The 25188-nt window shown below is 44.2% G+C and overlaps 2 protein-coding genes across 3 annotated transcripts in view; both read right to left on the bottom strand.

Annotated features, from left to right (window-relative positions):
* zgc:109965 (Nicalin-1-like) overlaps window positions 1–6608 on the bottom strand; it is a 13624-nt gene extending 7016 nt beyond the window's left edge. The window contains exons 1-4 of the mRNA XM_048258366.1: window positions 6527–6608; window positions 2942–4281; window positions 2390–2586; window positions 1168–1358 (exon numbers count right to left, since the gene is read on the bottom strand). Coding sequence (XP_048114323.1) covers window positions 1168–1358; window positions 2390–2534 — 336 coding nt within the window. The 5' untranslated portion in view covers window positions 2535–2586; window positions 2942–4281; window positions 6527–6608. The remainder of the gene's footprint in view (window positions 1–1167; window positions 1359–2389; window positions 2587–2941; window positions 4282–6526) is intronic.
* Window positions 5626–25188, bottom strand: fam219aa (family with sequence similarity 219 member Aa). Of its 2 annotated transcripts, none has more exons than XM_048258367.1 (6): window positions 24943–25188; window positions 15170–15269; window positions 13474–13576; window positions 12212–12292; window positions 9867–9942; window positions 5626–7938 (listed from the first exon to the last, which is right to left on the bottom strand). In XM_048258367.1, exons 1-6 carry the CDS (start codon window positions 25006–25008, stop codon window positions 7777–7779), a joined length of 588 nt encoding a protein of 195 aa, XP_048114324.1. In that variant the 5' UTR covers window positions 25009–25188; the 3' UTR covers window positions 5626–7776. The 2 variants fall into 2 exon arrangements, with proteins under 2 accessions (XP_048114324.1, XP_048114325.1); XM_048258368.1 differs by having other exon boundaries at window positions 9888–9942.

Raw genomic sequence — 25188 nt, 5'->3', positions numbered from 1 at the left:
CACTGCACCACATTATACTGATTGCTTACACTTTTATTTTCCAAATCCAACTCCAATACTGACTTTACTTAACCCATTCTGCTAAGTTCTATTCATTTAATAATTTTAATATATATATCGTTACTCCGTGTGTGGCCTTTCCCTACTCTGTTACATTGCTCTGAGCCAGGCTTGTAACAACACACACACACACACACACACACACACAAGGCACAGTAATCACATGAAGCACAGAGAAGATAGAAGACAACATATTTTTCAGATATACACAGGAGAGGTGTACAATTCTAGTGCTATAGGTAGGGGATTTCCCACAGTGGCCAATTAACAAAATCACCAACAACCTTTGTGGTTAAAAAACATCACCAACAGAACAGCCTTCAAAAGCATTTCACTGGGGTTATCAATCAGGCACCATATAGTACATACCAAGACATAAACAAACAATAAGGGTGCTCAGTGCATACTCTGCTGCTAGACAGCCTTCCGAACAATCAGTAAATTCTATGAAATACTGTGGTACATTCATTGTTGATAAGCAGAAGTTTGGAAGTCATTCCTAATACACAGTGATGCCACAGTGGTGAAAGTACAAAGAGAAGCACCATCAATTGTCTGGCTGACTGTGGGGCTTCTGAGACCAGAACATTTCTTCAGATGGATGGCATTTTTGTTATTCACTTCATGTCTTGTCTACAGAGCAACAAAACAGAATGAGGTATACAGCACTGGCCGTTTTCATCACTTCACTGACTTTTCTCCTCTATCTAAAACCAGGTTCAAAGGGTTCAACCTCAGCCAGTGGAGAAAAATAGTAGAAAATAATAAGATGTTTGAATGAAATTGAATGAAAAAATGTCCCATTTTTTTTACCTTAAAAACACTCCCTAAAGAACAACATAGGAAAACATAAGTACTTGGATATGCGGATTAATTAAATGTTTTATCAGTAAGAATGTAAATATTATTTTCAGATAAGAATGTTCGGTGTTGACATGTGAACTGATAAGTTTTGGAATTTAGATTTTGTTGAAGATCTGTGAACTACACTATGTTGGATGTATGTAGGGAAGAACAGGGTTGAATGAATTTTTGACAGGTCTTTGTCACATGAACTTGTGTGGATACTAGTAGGGGTATGTGGTGGTGGTCAACAGGTGAGGTTACCTGTATCACCTCCGGTGGCACTGCGGAGAGGTTACTGGGCAGCAGGATGAGCACGGCAGCAGCGTTCTGCCTCTGAGCATCCTCGTAGCGGTCCAGTGTGAAATCCGGTAGCTTCATGATCACGCAGCGGCGCGTCAGGCCAGGGTAGTCGGATGAGCGCGCCTCCGCCACCACGATGGCTCCACGGCAACCTAGGGTCAGAGGTCACGAGACACGCTGACACCATGTCTGCAGCTGAGGTGTCAAACCTGATCAACTTATTGCTGTGACTACCACTACCAGTATTTCTGCATTCAATACACTCTGAATGAACTACACTCCACAAGCTATAGTGCAGATTGTTGTACAAGATGTACAAGAGTTTATAGATAGTTTACAGTTTTTAAAAGTATACATAGATATATAGTATAGTATACATACATATTTAGCATACTTTTTGTTCAAGGCAAATAAGATGTCAACTGATCAAACAAAAACATTTTGGTTATTTTCTGGGATATTTTATTTCATGTCCAGGTTTAAATTAAGATTTAGCTCAACAGCTTTTGTCATGGCTATGTGGTTCTCTGTACTTCTATTTCAGCCTATGAAACACTGGTAACTTTTTTAACAGTAACATTGTGTAGCCTGTCTCTGCGCCTCTAGCAGACAAAATAACCCATCCGTCCACAGACTGACAGACAGACAGACAGACAGACGCTCATTCTGGGGAGTAGTTTGGCCAGATGAGGGTGAGCTCCAGTCAGATCTCAGTAGCCCATTAGCAACACCTCTCAGCTGTTATGGATAATTACAGAGCACTGCTAATCACGATGAGATTGCAGCTTGAAAGCACTTTTAGTGATGACTGATAAGAGCAAAAGCCTTTCCATCAGAAATAAAGCACTGCTCTAAAACTAAAGAAATTAAGCACTGCTCTAAAACTCCAGAATAGAACAGGCAAATCGGAGACATAAAATGGTTGTGTTCTCTGGCAATGGCCATTTCTGTGAAATACTGTATCAGTTCATAATATAAATCAAGGGAATTCAGTGTACAGGTGACGGCAGTATATCATGACTTGTACAAAGCAAGCTGTATAGAGTGTGTATCATAAGTGCACACCAGTAACACCATGGAACGAGCGCAACCCATTACACAGGTATTTTATGTTTATATTTTGTTAATGAACTAGTCACCATGTGTGTGTGTGTGTCTATCACAGATGTGAGGGTCTCAGTACCATGTCTGTCCTGCTGCAGCAGATATTGCTGCATCCTGAATCCGGTGAACTCATAGGAGGAGACGGTAGACAGCGCAGACGCATGCAGGTGCTGCGCAGTCAGCAGGAGAAACAGCGCAGTCACGCCAACACTGCTCAGCCACATGGTTCACACACACACACACTGAAACACACTGGATGTCCAGTAACCTGAAGGCCTGCAGAAAGGAAAAACAACTCCATGAGGCAACAAGTGGAGTGAGCACAGCATAGCCAGCACAGCTTAGACTTCCAAGTCACCATGTGAGTTAGCATGCATACAGTAATGTTACATGTTTCTGCCTTATTTCAGAATTCCCAAGGAGAATTTCTAAGCCCATGGAATGTAGCCTACTTGGTCAGGTACTTTATGGTGTAGTATCTACCATCCTTTGTTATAAATCATCCACAAAACTAGACCAAGGAAGATGTGTCAGCTCTACCATTAACCTTGCATAAGGACAGTTAGTTTACCACAGTGACAATCCCAGACAGAAATACTCAGAGATCCAGTTGACATAAGGCATCACTTACCTGACAGTCTTCAAAGTTCACTTCTTTTCCCCCTTAGAGAAGTTAATTTTGAGGATATTTCTTATGTTCCTTACTGTTCCTTACAAAGCAAGGCTACTCAGGGTGCTGAGGCTACCGCTGAGCAGAGCCTACAGGTGCCATAAGCCCTTGGCCACCATCTGTCCCTCAGAGGATTAGTCCCAGCTCATCAGGCCTCTCCTCCTATCAGAACGCCCATAGCACAGGTAATCATGATGCCCCATAACCCTATTGGCTGATCACTGGAGTAGAGCTTAAAACTGTGACCGACGGGTAGCCTTCCCTGAGAAACTGTGGCAGTAGAGGTACTCATACTGTTCTGGGAAGTCTGGCTGAGAGAGGTTAAGAGAAAGAAAGAAGAACTGATCCGGGGTCAGTAGGTCTATACAGAATAACTGTACAGAGCAGGAACTGGGACCCAGGAAGCCATGACATGATACATTCAATTTATAGGCAGCACAGGCTCCATGGTAACAATCAGAAGTGCTGACTTCACAGTATATGTTGTAGTGTAGTCAGAGCGTGTGTGCATGAGAGTGAAAGAGACATACAGAGGAAGAGAAGGAGAAAGATTTTAGTATACTGAGAATAAAACATCTGACAAAATTGTATAGGTGAAGTCACATATTCCAGATTTTTTTTATTGATATGATGCACTACACAGAACAATAACATCTGTTAAATACTGGTATGGAAACTGTTCACATCTTTACAATCATGATCAATATATCTGCAGAATAATAAAAAAAATGTGGTTTTATGTTAAAAGAAAAACAAAAAATAAAAGAAAAAAAGATCTACTCTCTCACTCTGTTTAAATAAATTAAATCAAACTAAAACCAACAGCAAATAAATAGACACCCACTACGGAGCTGTACTTAAGGCATTTTCTTAATCAGCAAACTCAAGAGTTATACTGTAAGTGTGAAAATGGCTGAGATGAGGGGGTGTTATTCGGGGGAAATAGGTGCATTTCATTTCATTCATTTTTTTTTGGTGAATACACAAAGCAAGGGTGACCGAGGAAAAATACAGACAGCGAAAAAAGAGAGGGAGACCATTCTCGCATGACGGATGATTCTGATAAATCCAATCCAATCAGTGCACATGGCCACCCGGTTTCTTTAACTTGGGTCCCACCACAACTATCAGCCAGACCAGACGGCTGGAGGGAGAGCGCGAGTAGTGTGACAGAGAGGTCAGGGTTACGTAAACCAACTCTGAGAATCAGAGGCCGGGAGTAGCCACACCACCCGCTAACAGCTTGAGGTGGCTGCTATTGGCCGGTTTCCCAGATGTGTCCTGAGCCTTGCTCAGACACTCTGTGGACAAAACAGTCTTGTGTTAGGACACTGCTCAATGTCTGCATGGACAATTGATTTTTAATGGCAGTCCACAGATTTTAACGTCTGTAAACAAGTTTGTTTTAGGCTGCAACTTAAGTTCCCATGCAGCCAGTAACCAACAGTGAAGGTACTGTAGGGTTAAAAACAGGGGGTTTCCTGGCCAGTGTCTCTTAAGCTGCATTTAACAATCACGTCAACATTCCTTATCTTTTCCTACAGCCAACAAGGGAATTCTGACCATCAGGGACATTGTACAATCCTGCATCCAAACCAGTGGACAAACAGTGATAATGAGGGGGAAAAAGATATGACCTTCTAATGCTTCTAGAGCTTCAAGAAGAGATGATATACATAGAATATTCAGTTGTTGTTTTCTTGTGGTATAATGCTGTTTTTTCTGGTATAATTGAATTAACAAATGCAGGGCTACATTCAAACTCAAGGCAATGTGACTCACTCTGGCGGTACAGCAAGCACTTAAGCACTTCACAGCTAAACTGATGCCTTGAGGCTGGAAAGGAGGGAAGGATTTGCATAAGCCACAGAAAAATGCATCTGAAGGATGAACAAACACAATCTGAATACACCTGAAAGGGATGGAGCCCGTACTGAGGCCTCAATTGACGATAATATACTGCAAGCTCTGGCACCCCTCACAGCAGAAGTCAGAGGAAAAACAGAAGCTCCAAACAGAGTTAAGTCAGAACACATCATCCATTCTACATAGAAAACACAAAAGCAAATAATAATAAAAACAATGCCCTGCTGGCTAACGCACAGCACAAACGCTCAGTTTGGAATATACATTTATTGGACTAAACTCCCTTAATGCTACTCTTCTTCATACACTGAAATAAACAATATACAGGAACTAGGGGAAGAATTAAGTAAAACCCTGAATGCCATTTTGTGTGGAAATGTTCCACAGCAAGTCCTATTCACACCAGGGCATGCCATTCTAATTGGTTAGCAAAAAAAGTTAGCCACAGTAGTGTGATTTAGAGTGTTTTAGTGAGAATGTTGAGTGTGAGGTGACTTAACTAGCCTACAGTATGTGTAGTGAGTGGAGTGGGCTGTAGCGCATTGCGGTATACTGGCATGGACCCCTCAGTTATTCCTGTCAGTGGCAGATGTTCAGAGTTGGACTCACACTGGCACAATGTCCTATCCTCACCAAAGGTATCTCAGGAGCCAATCGCTTAACTCGCTTGACACCACTCATTAAGTCAGTCTTTCCCCATGTGAAAATGTGGAGTTCAGCTAGGTTTTTCGAAGGGTGAATGTCATTGTTTAGCGTACACACAAATGACTATTGGGGGAGGTAGTCTACTCACCACCACAAACAACTAGACACATATCTTTTCTCTTATTTTCAGAAAAGACAATCCCTTTCATTGCTAAGACTGACACAGTGGCCATGTACAATATACATTATGTATAACTTTGACAAAATACTCAACCGTTCTCATGCATGGGGCCTAAAGGCCTTTAGAAGGGATGAAAGATTCATCTGACTTATTATTGAGTCTTTGGTTATAAAAGCAAAGAAATGGGGCCGTGTGTGATCAGACAGCATAGACACAAGGGAGTAATGGTAGTGAGAGGAACACAAGTTTATATGTGCTAGCTATAGCATGCTAGCTTATGTGGTGTAGCACAACGCAATATGGCAGCTCTGCACATAAAAGTAGATACTGGCATTTTTAGTCTGGCAACACAGCACAATAATTTTTTTCAAAATTGCTAATCTGAATTAATATTTTTCTGGATTTTTTTGGGGGAGTAAAATGTCGGAGTTCTACCACACCACTATTTCTGCCTCGTTTCATTGTTTGGCACACATGAAGAGACAAGAAACTCAAACAAAAACAGAGACGGGACATTGAGATACGACACATGAGCTGGGGGCAGCTGGAACTAGTATATTTGTGATGTCACACCACTGTACAGGACAAAGCAGCTACTTCAACATGAACATCTCTCTCTAATTGACCTCCCATGGTGCACCAGGATGAACACATGATGACTACTGCATGTAACCGTTTTCACTAACAATGTAAGTAACCACTGGAAATAAACAAGCACAAACTTAATAATAAATTAATTATAATTAAAAAGTAAAGACTAAACAAATTATGAACAAAATGAACAGTGACCTGTTCATGTGAACTGCAAAAACATACAGAACACCGACAGAAAGGGCTGCTTCATCTCCACACACCTGGTATAGATGGGTTTGTTTTCTGTCGCACCTTGTTTTTTTCCCTGGTAGAATGAAAACCAAATGGCCAGGAAAGACTTTCCAGTCTCTCGAACAGATGCAATCAAGTCACTGAGAGACCTGGAAGAGGGACTGGTTTAGTGTGTCATTCAGTATAAGATCTGGCAACCATTTTGTTTAATCAGTCTGCTTGGCTGTCTCCTAACTTCTGCTAAGTGTACTGAGGAGCAATCAAGATCAAGGGAACCAGAGTCCTAGCATTACACTGGTGACACACTGTCATTCTTCCTCCTGATGCCCCAGTGAGCTCTGATACTACTAGAAGCAGCAACATGCTAACAGAGAGTAACATTTCATTACAATAAATAATAACACCAATATAAATTTAAAAAAGAAAAACATGAATATCTCGTCCATATAATTTCTCGTTGACACATGCAGTTCAACCCTGTATTTTCCCCTTGGATCAGGGGGAAATGGGATAGTGGATTTGCACAAACCCCAGACTATGGAAACAAAACGAGACAATGTAAACAATATAGGGTCTGACAGGGGAAGTGAACCAGTTTTGATAGATCATCTTAAGGAGTGCAGGGACTTCAAAAAAACAAAACAAAAAAAGTGTTAAATACAAGTTAGTCCCTCTTTTGCTTTTGCTACAGTTTGACCATGACCATACAAAGTAGCAGTTTGGCGGGAGAGCCCAATAGCCATCTACGACCCACGAGACCGAAGCACCTCCGGACGCCTGCAACAAACATGCACTGCGTACACATTCACCCAGATCACAAGCAAGACAGTGGAGTGAGAGGTTGTGCAAGCACAGAACATTTAGTGTTTACTCACTTTGTTTTCCGTTTAGATTTGTTTTTTTGTCCCTTTTCTCCGTGCATTTGTAACCAAAGCAGGTTTTGTCTAGCACACCCAAACACATACACAAGCTCCATTCCCCGCTGAAGATGATGCAAAGACACGCGTCCTACCATAGGAGGAACCAATGACAGTTAGGAACTCTATTTTTTGTGCATTTACCCCATTTTTTCCCCTTTCATTTTATATTAATTACAGTAATATAACATTTTAACTCATTGCCATTTTCTATTCGTTTAGTCATCATTCCATTTAGAGAACTCGTAACTCTTATTCGTCTCACGACAGAGACGAGGGGGTGATGGGTAGAGGGGCAAAGATAAGAGGGATGGAGAGATGAGAAAAGGAAAAGGAGGAAGAGGATGAAGAGGAGGAGGGTGCTACTGGATCTGGCAGGCTGTGGAGGAGGTGGCGGCCTGGCAGCACATGCAGGTGGGGTTGACGGATTTCGGGGGGATGAGGTCCAGGTCCTCGTCGTCTGGGATCTCGTCCAACCGGTAGCCATCCTTCAGGAGCTGGATGTTCAGGTCCTGGTTGATTTGCTGCATGGGGTGGAAGGGAGAGGGTGGTGATCAACTTCAGCAGTGCTTAATGTACAGGGAACTGCATGTACTTCATGGGGAAGTTCCAACACAGAGGAAAAGACTGTTAGAAAATGAGTAGTGTATGCCTACTGCTGTGCAACGCCTCAAACGCCTTATTTCACTGCTATGAAATAAAAAGAAATGGTAAAAGATGCTGTTTGCAGGCAGGAGTTTAAGTTAGAGGTATCTAGGGACTGCATGAATGTAGTCGAGGGCCAAATTCTTATGTCTCACTTTCATGTGAGTCACTTTCCATTTGATGATTCCATCAGCCATGAAAAAACATCCAAGAAATGCTCAATTATATGGGGTCATGAAGTAATGTCACAGGGAGGCTACACCGAGTGCGTAACTGAAGCGTCTGTGTAGCGTCTGCTGCAACAATTAGCTTTCATTATAATGAATTATAGTGGAACTGGCTACACCAGACATGATAGCGGCGCGTATATTCAAAAACCTTACACTAGTCTTCTTAAAGGAATTATCCGGAGTAAAATGCACTTTAGATCAATTTACGGATGATTGGGAGTACATACGTTGAGTTGACATCAAAATCATGTCATTCGGATGTGTTTTAAGAAAGTTACGATGTTACCGTTTTAGTCAAAACTTCGTTAAGCGTGGAAGTGAGAAGGGCATATTATTTCGCCGCTACAAAGCGCTATTTTTATACCTCTTCTACAGTTCCAAACAACATTGCACTTACATGGTAGTGAGTAGAGGCTCCCTAAAAGCCAAACCCGAAGTATCGAGGTCTTTATGTGAGTGGATAGAGTCCAGAATGAATTTCATCAAGCCAGCACCTTTCGAATGTTGCCATCTTTGCTGCCATCTTTGGGAAAGTCCGGTAGAAATTGATTGCCAAGTGTGCTCTGGAAATTCCTGAATTTAAATTTTTTTTTTAAAAAAATAGTCCAGTATTTCTTTTGAAATTGAAATGAAGTTGTATGGACTGGACTATGTTTTTTTTTTTTTTAAAACAGCGACGAAATTGTGAATTTCCAGAGCACACTTGGCAATCGACTTCACGGACTTTCCCTAAAGATGGCAGCAAAGATGGCAACATGGTACTGGCTTGATGAAATTCATTCTGAACTCTATCCGACCACAAAAGACCTCGGGATACCGGTTTGGCTTTTAGGGAGCCTCTACTCACTACCACGTAAGTGTAATGTTGTTTGGAACTGTAGAAGAGGTATAAAAAATAGCGCTTTGTAGCGGCGAAATAATATGCCCTTCTCACTTCCACGCCAACGAAGTTTTGACTAAAACGGTAACATCGAACTTTCTCAAAACACATCCGAATGACATGATTTGGATGTCAACTCAACGTATGTACTCCCAATCATCCGTAAATTGATCTAAAGTGCATTTTACTCCGGATAATTCCTTTAAACTATTTTTACGCTACGTGAATGGAGCGCTTCAGTTGCGAACCCGGTGTAGCCCAGGCCTTAGGGGTAATTGACGTTAAATGTTAAAATATAATGCAACTGCATTGTAATTGTGTCATGTGAGAAGAAAATAAAACTACATGTGTGCATGTACAGTAGGATGTGATGAATTACAGCAAACACTAGTCTAGTGGGGCCAGACTAGGTAGCTTGATGTGAGTTTACTTGAAATTCAAATTGCATGGGTTTTACATTGGAAGCTATAGATTGCAGGCCAGACCTGCTAGCAGCATATATTTTGGGGTACTGAAAGACCATTTCAACGGGTTTCTTTCAACCCGAAACATGTACTCTAGCCCTGCAAGACTAAGGTATGTTGTTACAGAGTGCCTAACTGTGGTGAGTAAATATAGTGTAACTGGTATTTCACATGTATTGTAGACATGAGATGTTGCTCAGGGTTAGACAGGGTTAGTCAGAACGTGTAAGTACCTGCTCCCTCAGACATCTCACCTCGGCTGAGGAGTATCCTGACGACGAGTATCTGGACATGTCAAAGTCATCATCGCTGGAAGAGAACACACACACACACAGTTGGATTCGAGTCTCTACAAAGAACATGCACCTGTTTTCAATTTGACATCTTTCAAAGAGTGATCCAAGTATTCTTTGCTATGTGGTCTTTGCTGAAGGTGCTGAAGACTGATAATGACATTGAAAGGCCAGTGTTCACATTGAATGCCAGTCAGGTTTCCTGTGCAAAGTTAATGTATGCCTCCCAACCCGTGGAATCTTCCCGTGGAATTAACTTCAAGTAGTAGGACGTCTCTGAGGGATGGCGAGGAGAGGAGAGCAGATGAGCGTGGTGTATTAATCAGGAACTCCCTAGACACTCCCTGCCCCAGAGCTGAGGCAAACAAGCTCATTTAGAGGCTCTGGATCTGGATCTGGACACCGCTACTGACTGGAGAACGGAAACAGCTGGGGAATATTTTTGCCCTCTCCACTAAAATGTAATTTATATATATGTGTGTGTGTGTGTGTGTGTGTGTGTGTGTGTGTGTGTGTGTGTGTGTGTGTATGTGTGTGTGTCTATGTGGGCGTGCATTTGTACGATTTTAGAATAAAGTTAATCACTTTGGACGCTGTCATATTTTAAGTTGGAGCAAACCTAGGGATCCGTCTTCAGGTGTATCCTCTTTTAACCTCATGTGTGTATGTTTTACAGTAATTTCCTGTGTATTAGCCGCATTGTGTATAAGCCACAGGACAGTGTTTTATGGAAGTTAAAAGAAACAAAACCATATTATTACCATATTAACTGCCCCCTGTATTAACCTCATAGCTGAAGAAATGTTGCAAAATCAATGTATAAGCCACAGCTAATAGTTACAGTATGTAAAAAAAACAAATGTACAGTATGTGTGTGCCTTTGTTCAAAGGAGTGTGATTGCAGCAGGAGGTCACTGCAGTGGAGTCAGTGATCTGCACGTATGTGTGTGTTTGTGTGTGTGTGTGTGTGTATCCTGCAGTGGGAGACTGGTGTGAGAGAGGAGATGGCATTTCAGCTGAATTGATTAATCACGAGAAACCAGCAGAGGCAATCTGGAACCTTCTATTGATTCTACGAGTAATTACAGCTTCATGTTTAATGAAGCTCAACTCATCAGGCAACTGCCCTAAAGACAAACTCACACTCACACTCTCATACACATATACACACACATAATACACACACACACACAGCCCTGATAACCCACTCATCTTAAACTGGTCTGCAATCCTTTACACTTACTCTCAAAAACTGCCCATATCATCACAGTGTGTGTGGAGCGGCGACACAGAGGCCCAGCTTCTTCAGAATACAATAACCGTAATCAGAGCCCATTTGAGATGACTCACCGCCTCCCTTAAACGCCGTAATGAGCGGCAGGCGGCTCGCCTCTCTTACCGCCACAGGTCTGGGGGCGAGGAACCGCCCGCCATTGAGATGCAAATCGTTGCCGGGTTTTGTCTCTAAACCAGATTACCTCTGCATTTTAAAACGCCCACGAAACGTGCAGGTCCATTTTTTTTTTTTTAATGTTTTTCTTGAAAGCGTTCCGCGCGAGTGCCCAGGCCTTCTGTAGACGCTGATGGCGAAAAATGCCACACCGTGCGTGCTGGACGGCGGCCAAAAAAACTACTGACCAGACAAAACTGGGGGATCAACCAGACTGACTGGACGTGTCTGGACGCGACTGGAATGATTGAAGCTTTAATTCCTGCTATTTGATGCAAATTATGCAGTCATAACGTGATGCAAGTTTTCCTGCACGTCAGAAGATAACACAGAAGGAGAAAGAAGCGTTGCGGAGAAGCTGATTTGGCTACTTCGGAGGCCGCTCCTCGGAGGAAGCTGGCGATCAGAAGTAATTCGCATCAAAGAGACGTAGCCCAGTTGGAGGCGGTTCATTCGCCGACTCGTCTCCCATCTATAATTGAGTCGTCCTAATCCAATTAAAAAATGAAATGGCTCATGGCTCATGGCTGCACTAACACTCGCCTGCCAGCCCCTGCCTCACACCGTGAGCCCTCAAAAATATTCATCACCCTCTTTTAATTAGAACGTTAAAGACAACTTCATCAACCCTTCCAACCCCCCAACACACACACACTCCCTCAGCATGCTACAATTATTACACATAAAACTTACGTTAACAGAGGCAAACTGCAATGCCCTTAGGTGCCCTTACCGATCGCTAGTTCCCTGAAAAGATCATTTACACTATCATTGTTTTAATGAAGCCCTGGAGGTGATATGGATGGCAGGTGTCTAGCAGGAGGTGGGTCTGTACCTGTCTGTGTCCAGCGCTACTAGAGGTTTCTCGTCCGGACTCTGGTCTAGAGATGAGTATCCCTTGTTGGGCACAACAAGCCTGCGAAATAGAAATGGAGAGGGAAGAAGGGAGAGAGAGAGGGAGAAGAAGGGAGAGAGAGAGGGAGAAGGAGAGAGAGAGAGAGAGAGAGAGATGGATAGACCAGTTTGTGAAAAAATGGAAATAAATGTGTTTCTATCATTGATCATTCACAGTCTACCACACTGATCCAAATGTCTGGAATTGGACGTGCAACACGTTTCATAACACCTGCATCAACAGAGCAGACAAGATGTAGGGAGTACATTGGAATAAAGAGATTTGCACTGCCAGAGTAATTCAGCTGAGACGCCAAAGAGGAGGGGGGGTGAGAGGAGACATCTGATAGCTGACATCTTTAGCTTGTTCTTCAGATGTATACAACCCATTTATATGCAAATATGTCCAGGAACAAAAGTTGACGGCACCTTGTGTGTGCTAAAATAGTGAGTGTGAGTGTGAGTGTGAGTGTGAGAGTGAGAGAGAGAGAGAGACTGTATGTGCGTGTTTGTGTGTATACGAAAGTGAGGGTATAATAAAGCCTGAGGGTAGGGGCTTACTGCAGTGTGTGTCTGTGCGTGTGCATGCGCGTGCGTGTGTGTGTGTGTGAGAAAGAGAGACCGACAGAGGGAGAGAGAAAGAGAGAGACTGAGAGAGAGTGAGAGACTGAGAGAGAGTGAGAGAGTGAGAGAGAGAGAGAGAGAGCTTTCCAGAGGTGTTTTGATCTCTGTCCTTGAAGATCTCCCCACAGTTCATAGAAATTCAGACCATAGCTGCAGCCTTCTGTTTCATCACCGTTAATCCAGACAGGGCCTAGCCTTGGAGATCTGTGTGTGAGTGCAATTAGGGTGACAAGTCTCTTACACCAGCACTCTCCAACTGTCACCTACGGACCTCTTCCCTGTTGGACCAAAGACTTCTCAAGGCTTTTTCCTTTTAATTTCAGACAAATGAACACATTTAACAGAACTCATGCTTATGCTCTAATTTAATGATTCCAGCCTAGCATGATGTTCTAATACTCTTGAATAGAGTTATGTTTAGCTTTTAGTTAGTATTTTTCCAAGAGTAATGATGTTTCGAGGTCTTGAGGCCTGTGGCCACTATGGAAATTAAAGGGTAAGGTGCAATTTGTGTCTGTGTTTGTGTGTGTGTGTGTGTGCGCGTGTGTGTGTGTGTGTGTGTGCGTCTGTGTGTCTTACCGTGTCCTGGCCATCACATTGTTCTTCTTGGGCTGCTGATTGACGGGACTGCCCACCGTTCCGTTCTTGACCGAACCCTTCCTGGCCAGCTCTCTCTGTTTCTCTGTCAATCAAGAGCCGAAGTAGATGAGGGCATCAATCACAACAGGCGAAAACTCATTCCTCCCACGAGGCAGACGAGCCAATGACAGCCAACACAGAACCTTCCATCCGCAGAGCAGAAAATAAACCCTCAAAATGAGAGCGATACATGCACTATAGGAAATGAATGACACCGGCTGACAGCCAGCTCAGGCTAAACTAGAGAACATGTTAGACTGTGTTGGCGCTGCTAGTTGTAAAAAAGCCAACATCCTTCTCTCGGTCATTTCACTTCACTTTCAAAGTAGCTTTATCCATTTGTCTGTTTATGTAACTTTTTCCAAAGGAGAGTGATGCAATAGAAAAAGATATTGATATAAAAGGGGAATCCAGATTTAAAAGGGTTTAAGAAGTGAATGGAAATATTGACGTGACACTCCTTGACTGTGGAGAGCATTCCTCGGATGAAACCCAAAGCTGCTGGCCTCCTGACCTACTCTCGAGGGCTGGTTCACTGCTCTGAGCTGCCCCACGCGTGCGGAGAACCATCCGGAAAAGGCTGAGCTTGCACTCTGCCGCGCCGGTCTGCTTATTTTAGAGAGGAGATTTGTGGGCAACTTTTGGATGACCTCTACTGAGTTTACGAGTGTCCGATGTGTATGTATTTATGTGTATGTGTGTGTGTGTGTGTGTGTGTGTGTGTTTCTCCGTGTATGTGTATGTGTGTGTGTGTGTGTGTGTTTCTCCTGTCGGGCTGTAAATAACCTCTTCCTGCCACCTGCATGATTGCAATACAAACTTTAATTAGCATCCAAGCTGTGGCGTCTGTGGAGGACAAACACTAAACAGAGGGAGACGGGGAAAGAGAGTGAGAAAGACAGAACGATAGACAGAGAGAGAGAGAGAGAGAGAGAGAGGGGTGGGGGGGAGAGGGATGGAGAGGACAACAGAGCTGAGGTGACCTTCCTCCTACAATGATTAAGCACAGCTGGAAAAGAAGTAGCCATTCGATGGGTCATCAGCTTACTGTTTCTCAAGCCCTGACACCATCAATCCATCAGAATGTCTCTCTGTCTGTCTCTTTCTCTCTCTCCCCTTCTCATTCCGGCACTCCTCCTCTATGAGGAAACTCATCAGTGAGCGTCCGGTCCATCCACTGCTGGTGTGAATGACAGACCGACTCCACAATCTCAGACAGGACTTGGACACTGGCCAGACAGATGACACATTGCATCGACACACTGATCTAATGCCAATGCGCTACGGATGAGATGACCCGAGGGCACACACATTTACTTTCTCACACACACACACACACACACCCCCCCACACTCACACATCTACACTTGAGATCTAATGCAGTAAGCTATGTTTGTTTTTCTGCAGCAAAAGGGTTCTGTTGCTATTGCTTGTGAGCTATTCACACATAAACACACACGTGCTTCCCAATATTCACCAGTAGAGGGTTTGGAGACACACACACAAGGGTTTGGACACACGGACACACACACACACAGCAGTAGTGGTGAGCACTCACACCGTGACCCAGTACTCGTGACCGGCCGAGGGCTGGTATTTTGGTCTGACCACAAACAAACACAAACACACCACTTACCAATCTTGACCTGCAGTGGGGAGGGCTTGTAGTTCATGGCCACACCTTCAGACTCTCTTGTGTCTGTGTCCGCCTCACAGGTGGCAGTCGCAGCGGGGTCCTGGACACACACACACACGCAAACACACGCACGCACACGCACACACACACACACACAGGGAGAAAGGGAAATTTAGCTATTGCTTATACACATGAAAAACAAAACTATAGAGTCCAACAACTGTTTCACAGCCTACTGTATGACAGTACAGCCCACGATAATAATGAATAGCAAGTAGAGATGCACCGATAGATCGGCTGGTGACCGGAATCGGCCGATTTTCACGTGATCGGCCATGACCGGCGACCGGCCGATCAGTCTGAGACATGCCGATTTTATGCCGGTCAAATACACTCGTGCACCGCAATTGTAACAACACCCGGCTGAGTTTGCAAAGTTTGAAGAAGCTAGCAACCAGGCCAACACTCAGGGCTGGATGTAGGGCTACAGAGAAAGCGCTAATAGGCTACTGAGTTTTTCTATGCAGCAAACGCTGTGCTTTACCATTGGCCTACTGCGTGGAATTTACTAAGCTGTCACTTCATTAGGCTACGTAAACATCGCTCATCACCGCCCGTCACTGCTGCTAATTGCGTGCCCACAGCTGAACCACAAGCCTGCTGAATGGAGATAAACGATTGCGACATTAAAAATAATCAAAGTTTAGCGATCATAGGCTAGGCTACATAATAAGATGTCAACAAGCAGTGACATACAGTAGCCCTAGTAGTTCTACTCCACTGGTGACTGTACAGAGGACTTGACTCCACAGTGGCCGATCCAAACCCACCCTGTTACATAATATAACAAAACACAGCACACCAACAACAATGCAAAAGTGGCTTGAGACTATTGCAAGACACGCCACAGGCTGTGCCCAGAATCCAGAATCTTACTCTGTACCTGCCCTTCACAACCAAGACCAAATACTAGGCTACAGGCTTCACTCAGAGTGTGACTTTGTTTTTATATGAGAGAAAGAATAGGGAACAGAAAAAGGGAAGAAGAACAATCTCTCTCTCTCTCTCTCTCTCTCTCTCTCTCTCTCTCTCACACACACACACACACTGACGACAGAGGCCAACTCAGACGTCCATCACTCCTGGCGTCAGTGACTCCGCTCGTGAATCATCCCCGCACCTGACAAGAGCACAACGTATGTGGGCACAGTGTGTTCCTGTGTGTGTGTGTGTGTGTGTGTGTGTCTGTCTGTCTGTCTGTCTGTCTGTCTGTCTGTCTGTCTGTCTGTCTGTCTGTCTGTCTGTCTGTCTGTCTGTCTGTCTGTCTGTCTGTCTGTCTGTCTGTCTGTCTGTCTGTCTGTCTGTCTGTCTGTCTGTGTGTCTGTGTGTCTGTGTGTGTGTTTATATGTGTGTGTGTGTGTGTGTGCGCGCGTGTGTGTGTGAGAGAGAGAGACATTCAAGTACGTCTCCAGAGCGACCGGAGAGACGTCAACCGCATCAGAACACCTCTGACTCACCACAGGGACAATAAACTGACAACCTGAGGAGGCTTCAGACCTCCTTTAGAGCGCCAACTCTACACTAAACGACAGACAGAGAGAGAGTAGGAGAGAGAGAAAGAGAGATGGGGAAAGAAAGTGAGAGACAATAAGAGACCGCTGTGGAGACGGTGAAGAAAAAAGTGAGATGTAAACCACAGTGACACAGCAAATTCATTTCTCTGCAATAGCTGGGAATTTTAAAGACGTTTCTTTCTCAGATCTCTCTCTCTCTCTCTCTCTCTCTTTGTCACAAATAGGAAGCGATAACAGTCTCTTCAAACTTCATTCTCTCCCAAATTTCCTCTCTGCTAAAAGAGATATGGAATAGCAAATTATCATTTTCCCACATTTTCAAAAACACAAGAGCCCGTGCCCACGCACAGACAGGACAAGACTAGATCGTGCTGAAGTCTGCCTGTCTGTCTAGACCTTACTGAAATACAGAGCGCCATCTCTGCCATCTAATCCCACTGCCAAATGGGGCATTGCTTTGCTGGGGAGCCAGCCCATCTGATGCTCTTGGCTGCTGTTCCTCTCTCCAGAGCCCAAAATATACTCATTCGGTCTTTCAAACACACACACACACACAAATCTGAACTGATCCTATCGTTGGGTGCAGACGAGTGTTAGTACACCCACAAAGCAGAACTGGTACTGATGTGGCAGCATCATCTAAGTGCTTAGACGCGCGCACACACACACTGTCTCTCATTCACAACAATACTTATCAATTAGGTAACATTATAAACACTGGCACAATCACAACACTAAACTCATCAAAAAAGCCTTCATAAATATGCATACACTCTGATACAGATAAGCTGGCAGAGAGCAAAAGGGATGGGCATCAAAGCACCGTGCACCGGGGGCATTCCACACCATAGCTGACCCACAGGACTGCAGTCTGGGGTCACGTGTAAGTGCCAGTGAAATCTGGCTGGTGGGATCTCCTCTGTGAGTGTGAGTTGACGAGATCACATCAGGGGAGATCCAGCAGCAGGGGGTGTGGTGGGGGTTGCTAGTATAGGGGGGGCAGTGTTGGTTGGCACTGCTGGAGTCTGAACAGAGGGGATTGTGGGAGTGGGGCGAGCGAGCCAGGCCTCTTGTGGCGCCGAGCACTGAGAACTCTCTGGGCTCACACAGAGAACTCATTATGGCCCTCCACAAGCGGGCCCTTATTCTGCCGAGGGACGACAGCAGGGTGGGGACGCAGAAGGGGCGTGGGGGTGAATACTGGAACACACCAGGGAAGAGTGTGTGTGTGTGTGTGTGTGTGTTTACTGAGTCTCAGGCAACGCCTGTTGTGGGGTTTCCGCAGTCTTACAGGGGTATTGTGAGCGGCTGACATAAACACGACATCATTATGTCGCCACCCGCTCATGCCGACACCTACAACAAGCTCTGTAAAAAACACACACAAAGCGTGTGTGTGAGTATGTTTGTGTGTGTGTGCGTTGATGAGGTTATAGGCTGGCACAGTGAGACATACCTATTTGAGCATTAGGCTAAGCCAGTGAAAGTCAGGGTATAAAACAATAAAAGTCCACTGTGGTTACCTACCTAGAGAAGCGGCTTGCTGACAATTACCTTCGACAGAGTCATCGACCAACATGCGGCTGCTTGTGTGTAGCAGACAAAAAAAAAAAAACATCCAACAGATGCAATTAGCCTTCAGGACTCTCCTGTACGGAGACAAAAGGATCCAACAAGCTGTGGTCCTCTTCGACAGTGCTAATTACTAAGAGACTGCCAGAACAGACTGCACAGTACTACCTTGGCCCACAGAAGACAGCGAGCAGAACAGCTGGCCCTCTCAAACTGCTGCTCATCCACCACATAAATAAAGCTGACGAAATCGGTCCAGTGAGAACCGAGGCACCATGGACACATCGAGGCTGACATCCCCATGGGCCTCAGGTTCAGGAATAACTGAGGTTCAGGACCGAGAGATGGCTACATGCTCCCGGCAAGCCTCTAGGATATGACCAAGCCAGACTCGGTCAGACTTTGCTCTGTGGAAGTAATAATAGAGGAAGTAATAATAATAATAATAATAATAATAATAATAATAATGTGATTCATCCTTACTGGCAGACACTGTTAGACAGACAGACGGTCTGTGAGGCAGGAAGTGACCACTGCCATGTTTGGCCCTCAGACAGCAGCAGAGTGTGAGAGGTCGACTCTCACAGACTGACGTGGTCACTGATGCTGCTGGGGAGGGGTTAGGAGGTAATGGGATCCTGCTGACCAGACAGATCGATGGGGGAAACAGCCCTGATAGAAAAAAAAAAACACTGTTTCTGAGAAGCGATAGGTAGCCTAGCTGTCAGCCTGCCTGATGAGCAGGTTCACCAGTAGTGGAGTGCTTGGTGTTCAAACACATCGCCTCCAGCAGTTCTCTTGCAGGTAGGGAAGCAGGAGCTGGGAGTGTTCCTCAAGCCGCAGTATGGGGCTGAGCAGTGGGGGGTGCTTGAGCTCGAGCTTGAAGTCAAAGCATTTACTGTCATATGTACAATTAAAAACCAGTTTCCCCTGTACAATGCATTTCTTCCTTGTCATCTTCTGTGCTGAATGCCAGAGAGTTATAGCCTAAATTAAATAAATATAATCAAAATATTGCAGAACATATGGCATGCACAATATGCAATATGCCATACTGTACAGCAGGTTCACAATCAGACAGTGGGGAGGGTCTGCTCGTACTATGTCGCTTGCACATTTGCGCAAGCTTGTGTGTTCCAAGTATGCATGTGCTACATTCCAGACAGGAGTTTGGAGAGGTCAGATGAGGCGCCTTGGGTGGGCGTAAAAGGCAAAAGGGTCAGACTGGTTCATCATTCTGTTGGCCTGAGAACAAAAACTACATACCTCTACTACATACTTCTGTATCTTCTTCCTACATACTACGCTGCATCTCCTTACTAGACTCTACTCTGAGAACCATTTGAAGGCTCCAATGCTCCATTGCCTGCCTGGAAGAACAACACTTGTGCCCACAGCCAGAGCCTGAGCACTGAGAGCTCGGCACTGTGCCATGGATAACTTGGCAATAATCATTGACACACAGAGGGCAAGAGAGAGAGAGAGAATATGTAAGTGTGTGTGTCTATGTTTCCGTGTGTGTGTGTGTGTGTGTGTGTGTGTGTTAGTAGACAGACAGACAGCAAACCCAGTATGACCACTTGTCTGGTCCAGAGAAATTTAACCTTGTACTTAATAGAATGCCTCAAGGATGGTCAGATTAGTGTGTTCTCAAAAGACCTACTGTCTGTATGCATACATAAACTATTGGAATACAAAACATTCCAATTGCTGTCAGTAATGCCATTGTTTGTATGAGAGAAAGTAGCAGGCCTAATGGGTAAACTTCAAGCAGGTCCCGATCAATATCAACAAGTACACTAGTAAATCCAAGCCCTTAATGGAATACGTGATCGGCCCACCAAAAATCACTCACTCTCTCTCGAACTCTAGCTTGCACACACTCATGTGCTGACACACACAACAAAAAAAGACTTCAAAGTAAAGCACACTCGCAATGGCTCAAGGCCGGGGGGTATGCCAATTTCCCCACGTGCCATACACACACAGCATCAAAATGTCCCCCTGCTGAGATGGGTGGCGTGATGATGCCCCAGAGGTTCATGGGATGTCAGATGATGTAGGAGTAATCCATAGAGGGGATCCAGAGCCCCGGATTAAACTCTCGCCATAAGCACTTAACAGTCACACATGCACATGGGCTATTGTACACATATCCACAGTGCATGAGATAACATGGGCCGGAGTGACTGCTAGACAAGATGTGTAAACCGGCATAGCCTACACTTGCACACCACTGTGTTGAGGGTGGTGGTGGGGGCCCACATACTGATGTACAGCGGGGAAAATAAGTATTGAACACGTCAACATTTTTTTCAGTAAGTATACTTCCAATGAGGCTATTTGTATGAAATTTTCATCAGACATTAGTATTAACTCAGATAATCCACCCATATAAAAAATCCAAACATTAAAGTCCAGAGTTATGTGTAATAAAGTGGAATGATACAGGAAAAAAATATTAAACACGCCTGCTGAAATTTCTTAAATACTTTGTGGAAAAGCCTTAATTCGTAATGACAGCTTCAAGGCATTTCCTATTATTTTAAACAGATAGTCCTTTAATATTAAAGATTCCAGGGGTCCCTCTTGTGAATCCTGAACTTCCAAAACTGTTCAATTGGATAGAAGTCAGGGCCTCGATTTCCTTTCTCTGAAACCAATTGAGAGTTTCCTTTGCTGAATGGTTTGGATAATTGTCCTGCTGGAAGGTCTAGCCATGTCTCATCCTCATCATCCTGGTGGATGTAAAGATTCTCACGGAACAAAATGACTCCATGCATCATTCCTTCAACTGTATGAAGTCTGTTAGTACCATGAGATGAAAAACAGCCCACACCATGATGCCTCCACCTCCAAACCTCACTGTTGATAGGGTATTTTAGGGTGATGCACAGTGCCATTTCTCCTCCAAATATGGTGTGTAGTATGACATCCAAAAAGATCAATTTTACTCTTGCCTGACCAGAATACATTCTCTCAGTATTTCATAGGGTTGCCCAAATGTTGTGTAGCAAACTGAACAAGCTTTGACATGTTTTTCTTCAGCAATAGAGTCATGCGGTATGAGCGTGCATAGAGGCCATGGCAGTGGAGTGCTTTACCTATGATATTCTCTGTAACAATTGCACCTGCTGCCTTCAAATCTTTCTGGAGCTTTCTCCAAGTGGTCCTTGGCTCTTGGGCTACTCTTCTGACTATCCTTCTGACTTCCTGGTCAAAAATATTGTGAGGAGATCCTGTGCATGGCCGATTGATGATGCAGTGATGTTCCTTCCACTTGCAGAGAATGACTCCAATACTGCTTACTGGATGATTCTGAAGTTTTGAAGGGCATCTGTAACCAGTTCCATTGACAACAATAAGGTTGGAAAGGTCTTGGAAGAGCTCTTTGCTTTGACCCATCATGAAATGTCTCGTGTGACACCTTGGTAACAAAAACACTTTTTATAGCCCACCAGTATGTACTAACCCATCTTATATCAATTTGCACAGATAGGAGGGATCATTTCTTTAATTACTTATAAATTCCAGTTTGTTCCTTGCCTTTGTGTACTGCTTTTTCTTAGTGTGTTCAATACTTTTTCCCTGTGCCATTCCACTTTTACTCATAACTCTACTTTTAGACATTAATGTTTGAATTTTTATAAATGTGTGGATTACCTAAGTTAATACTAATGTCCGGTGAACATTTCATGTGAATAGCCTCACTGGAAGTATACTTACTGAAAAAAATGTTGACGTGTTCAATACTTATTTTCCCCGCTGTATACAGTATGAGGGTAAAATGGCACTGTGGAGCTTGTTTTTTTTTCCAGACATGCTTGTTCCATCAGCCTGGATGGATCAAGGAAGAGAAATGTCACTGTGTGCACACAGCCATCAAGGTCACTTAGGACGAGATTGCTCAATTTCCTTGACTGGCTCGGACTGGCCGTCTAGTCGCTGGGTGGGACAGCTTTAATAGGGTTACCTGCGCTACACACACGGGTAATGGATAAGCATTCTTGTCGAGGACCCCCCAACGACTCTAATTATGGATCTGTGACCTTTCTGTCTGAGGCTCAAGCCCTCTGCTGTGGTCTCCACACCTCATCACTCAGGCATTGCTCAGGCTGTCTCAGGCTGTGGGGATGGCTGCTACCACTGCTACCGCTGCTGCTGCTGATGCAGCTGAACCAGCTGGGACATCCGCGGGATTATCAATCTCTTCCTGCAACCCCCTGCTCCCTCTCTTGGCCAATGGGTGTGCAGGCTGCCAGGGTCATGTGACCACCGGTGGACAAGCTATACATAGTAAGCGCTGTGTGCCCGAACGGATCACTGCTCCCCTCTGTCCATTTCTTACACGGTAGATCACGAGATCTGGATCACGTGATACACAAGGGAAAACACATCATCATCAGGGAGCACCTTACAGTGGAACTGCTGTTACACAAGAGCTACAATGTTATCATTCTTATTTAGAACTGCCCCGGGACAAGTACATGAACGTTGATGGGTAGGTGAGGGAGCGGGGGACGGTGTCTGAGGGGAAAGAGCTGCCAACTCATTAGATGTCAAATTTCTCTTTCTGTCCTCATGTTCATCTCTCTCTGCAGTTTTACCACTTGACTATGAACTTGTGCGTTTTCCACCCGCAAAAGCGGTTTGCTTATTTAGCCCTACTGATTCCGGGGGGGTGTTGGGGGTTGCGATACAAAAGATCAATTTAAAACCAGCAGAGGTTTTTGCGAGGCAGGTGCCTGCCCATTGTTGGGCTGCTGTATTGAGTGGAAGATGATTAGCATGAGAAAGCATGGACTGTGTACGTTTGTGTGTGTGTGTGTGTGTGTGTGTGTGTGTGTGTGAGTGAGTGAGTGAGTGAGAGAGAGAGAGAGAGAGCATAGAACAGCTGGGTCCTCAAGCTGATAGGGTTGGATTGAGTTGGAGCAAAATGACACTGTGGGCTGCCACCGAAAGGCCATAAAGCCAAAAATGAGCTGAATGGTGACAATGATATAATGGGAAATGAAATTATGATTTTACATGTGGCATAGTGTCAGACATCTGGCATTTGATACCCTTTTTGCATCCTTTTGAATGCACCAAGCACTTATCATAATACAAGTAGAAAATGCCTCCAAAATTGAAAGCTATTCAAATATCAAAACAAAGACCCAAGTGAGAGTGGTTGATGACTTAAGACATGGACATAAATATAGAGCTCCTGGCTGTCCTGAAGCAGTTGACCCCATCCCAGGTGAAAGAGCCTGTCCGGAGGCAAAGGGATGGTTGGGAAACAGCTGCTTATTATCTACTATCTATCAATGTCCTGGAGAGAGTGTGTGGTGGGGGGGAAAGGGGGGTTATGCCAACAGAAATGTTAGGAGGTTTGAGCCAAAACAATAAAACAATATGGTTGTTTTTTTCCTCTTCTGATTTCTTCCACCTAAGGATCCTTTCATTTATTAACACTGGGCTATAACTAATGCTAGCAACTAGCACTGAATCTGTAACAGGCCTTTGTCTATAATATCCCCCTCAGCACTTATAAAAGCTTGCCTGAACTCATGTTGTCAAGAATGTCAGGGAGCTGCCCTGACATTTAAATGACTAAAACTTGACCTAACCATAATTAGGCCAACTCAGTGCCACCATGAACATAATCCTTCTGTTTTGTTTTCTATAATGTCGTGTGACATGATTGTAAGCAATTGTCTGTCTACTGTCCCTACAATGTTAACGTCCACAAATGGCACAGTGCTACTGAAGAAGAAGCCTAATGTATGCTAGGCTATACCGTATCAAAAGCCGCGCCTTCCTACAGGTCGCAGCGATAGGCTACGTAGGCTCCTCCAAAATATTTAATGCATGATTACACACGGAAAGATCTCTTAGTACTATGCTTTGCCTGTGCGTAGTAGATTTTCACAAGAAAAATCACGTTCAGGCTACACGACTGAAGCCACGTCCTAGCGTGAATGAATTAATAAAAACGTTGGAGGAAAGCCATTAAGCTACTCAGCCCAGAATGTGGGAGATGACAACGCCTTCAACCGCAAGTTCTCATTTTGGATTAATTAAATAATACAAAGCAATAATAATAATAAAAAAACACCAGATCCCCTAAAACAACACTGATAAATAACATCTGTCGTCTCATAGCATAAACAAGCGCAACGTAGACTAATCTAGTGCACTCGTTACATCTTCGATAACAGTGACGTTGGCTGCAATCAAATAAAAGGCTGAGCACTGCCGAACTAGCAAGCTAGCCGGGTGACGTACATGTGGATAAAGTAACGATACACAAATGTTTCACAAGAAAACGACAATACAATTCAAACAGAATGAACCTGAGAAAATGTACCGTCTCTTTGTTTTGAGACCGCACATATTGTAATTGAGGAAACGTTAGGTTTGAGAAAATGTCATCCAGAACAACACAACACGCCTCTGCAAGCTCAAACACTGGTGCCCCTGTTTATCTGTTTTCGAAAGGCCAGGCGAGCGAGTGTTGACAGATTTAGATGGTAGAACTATGTTATTTTGAAACACAACTGCAGCTTTCTGACATGGTTTAGAACGCTATCAAGTTTATTGGAAATGTATCCGAATAAATCGTAACGGTAACGGGTTGCTTACCAGCGGTTGCATCTCCGGGTTATCGTTCACTGTTGGTACTTGGAATCTATCAATTTCTTCCATCATTTTGACACTACGTCGGTATTCAACTGTTTAACGCTAACACTATGACAATGGAACTTACAAACGCACTTATTCCGCTATCAATACGACCGGAGGATGCTACAAAATGCTCGCATCATCCTAGTTTGCTGTTTGCTGCTCCACCGTCCGTCCGTCAACACCATGAAACTGGCAACATTAAGC

This window comes from Alosa alosa, chromosome 12 (assembly GCF_017589495.1).
Source record: "Alosa alosa isolate M-15738 ecotype Scorff River chromosome 12, AALO_Geno_1.1, whole genome shotgun sequence".
NCBI classification, from domain to species: domain Eukaryota; kingdom Metazoa; phylum Chordata; class Actinopteri; order Clupeiformes; family Clupeidae; genus Alosa; species Alosa alosa.
Note: the sequence above shows the minus strand (reverse complement) of the source record. Positions and strands in the feature narration are given on the sequence as shown.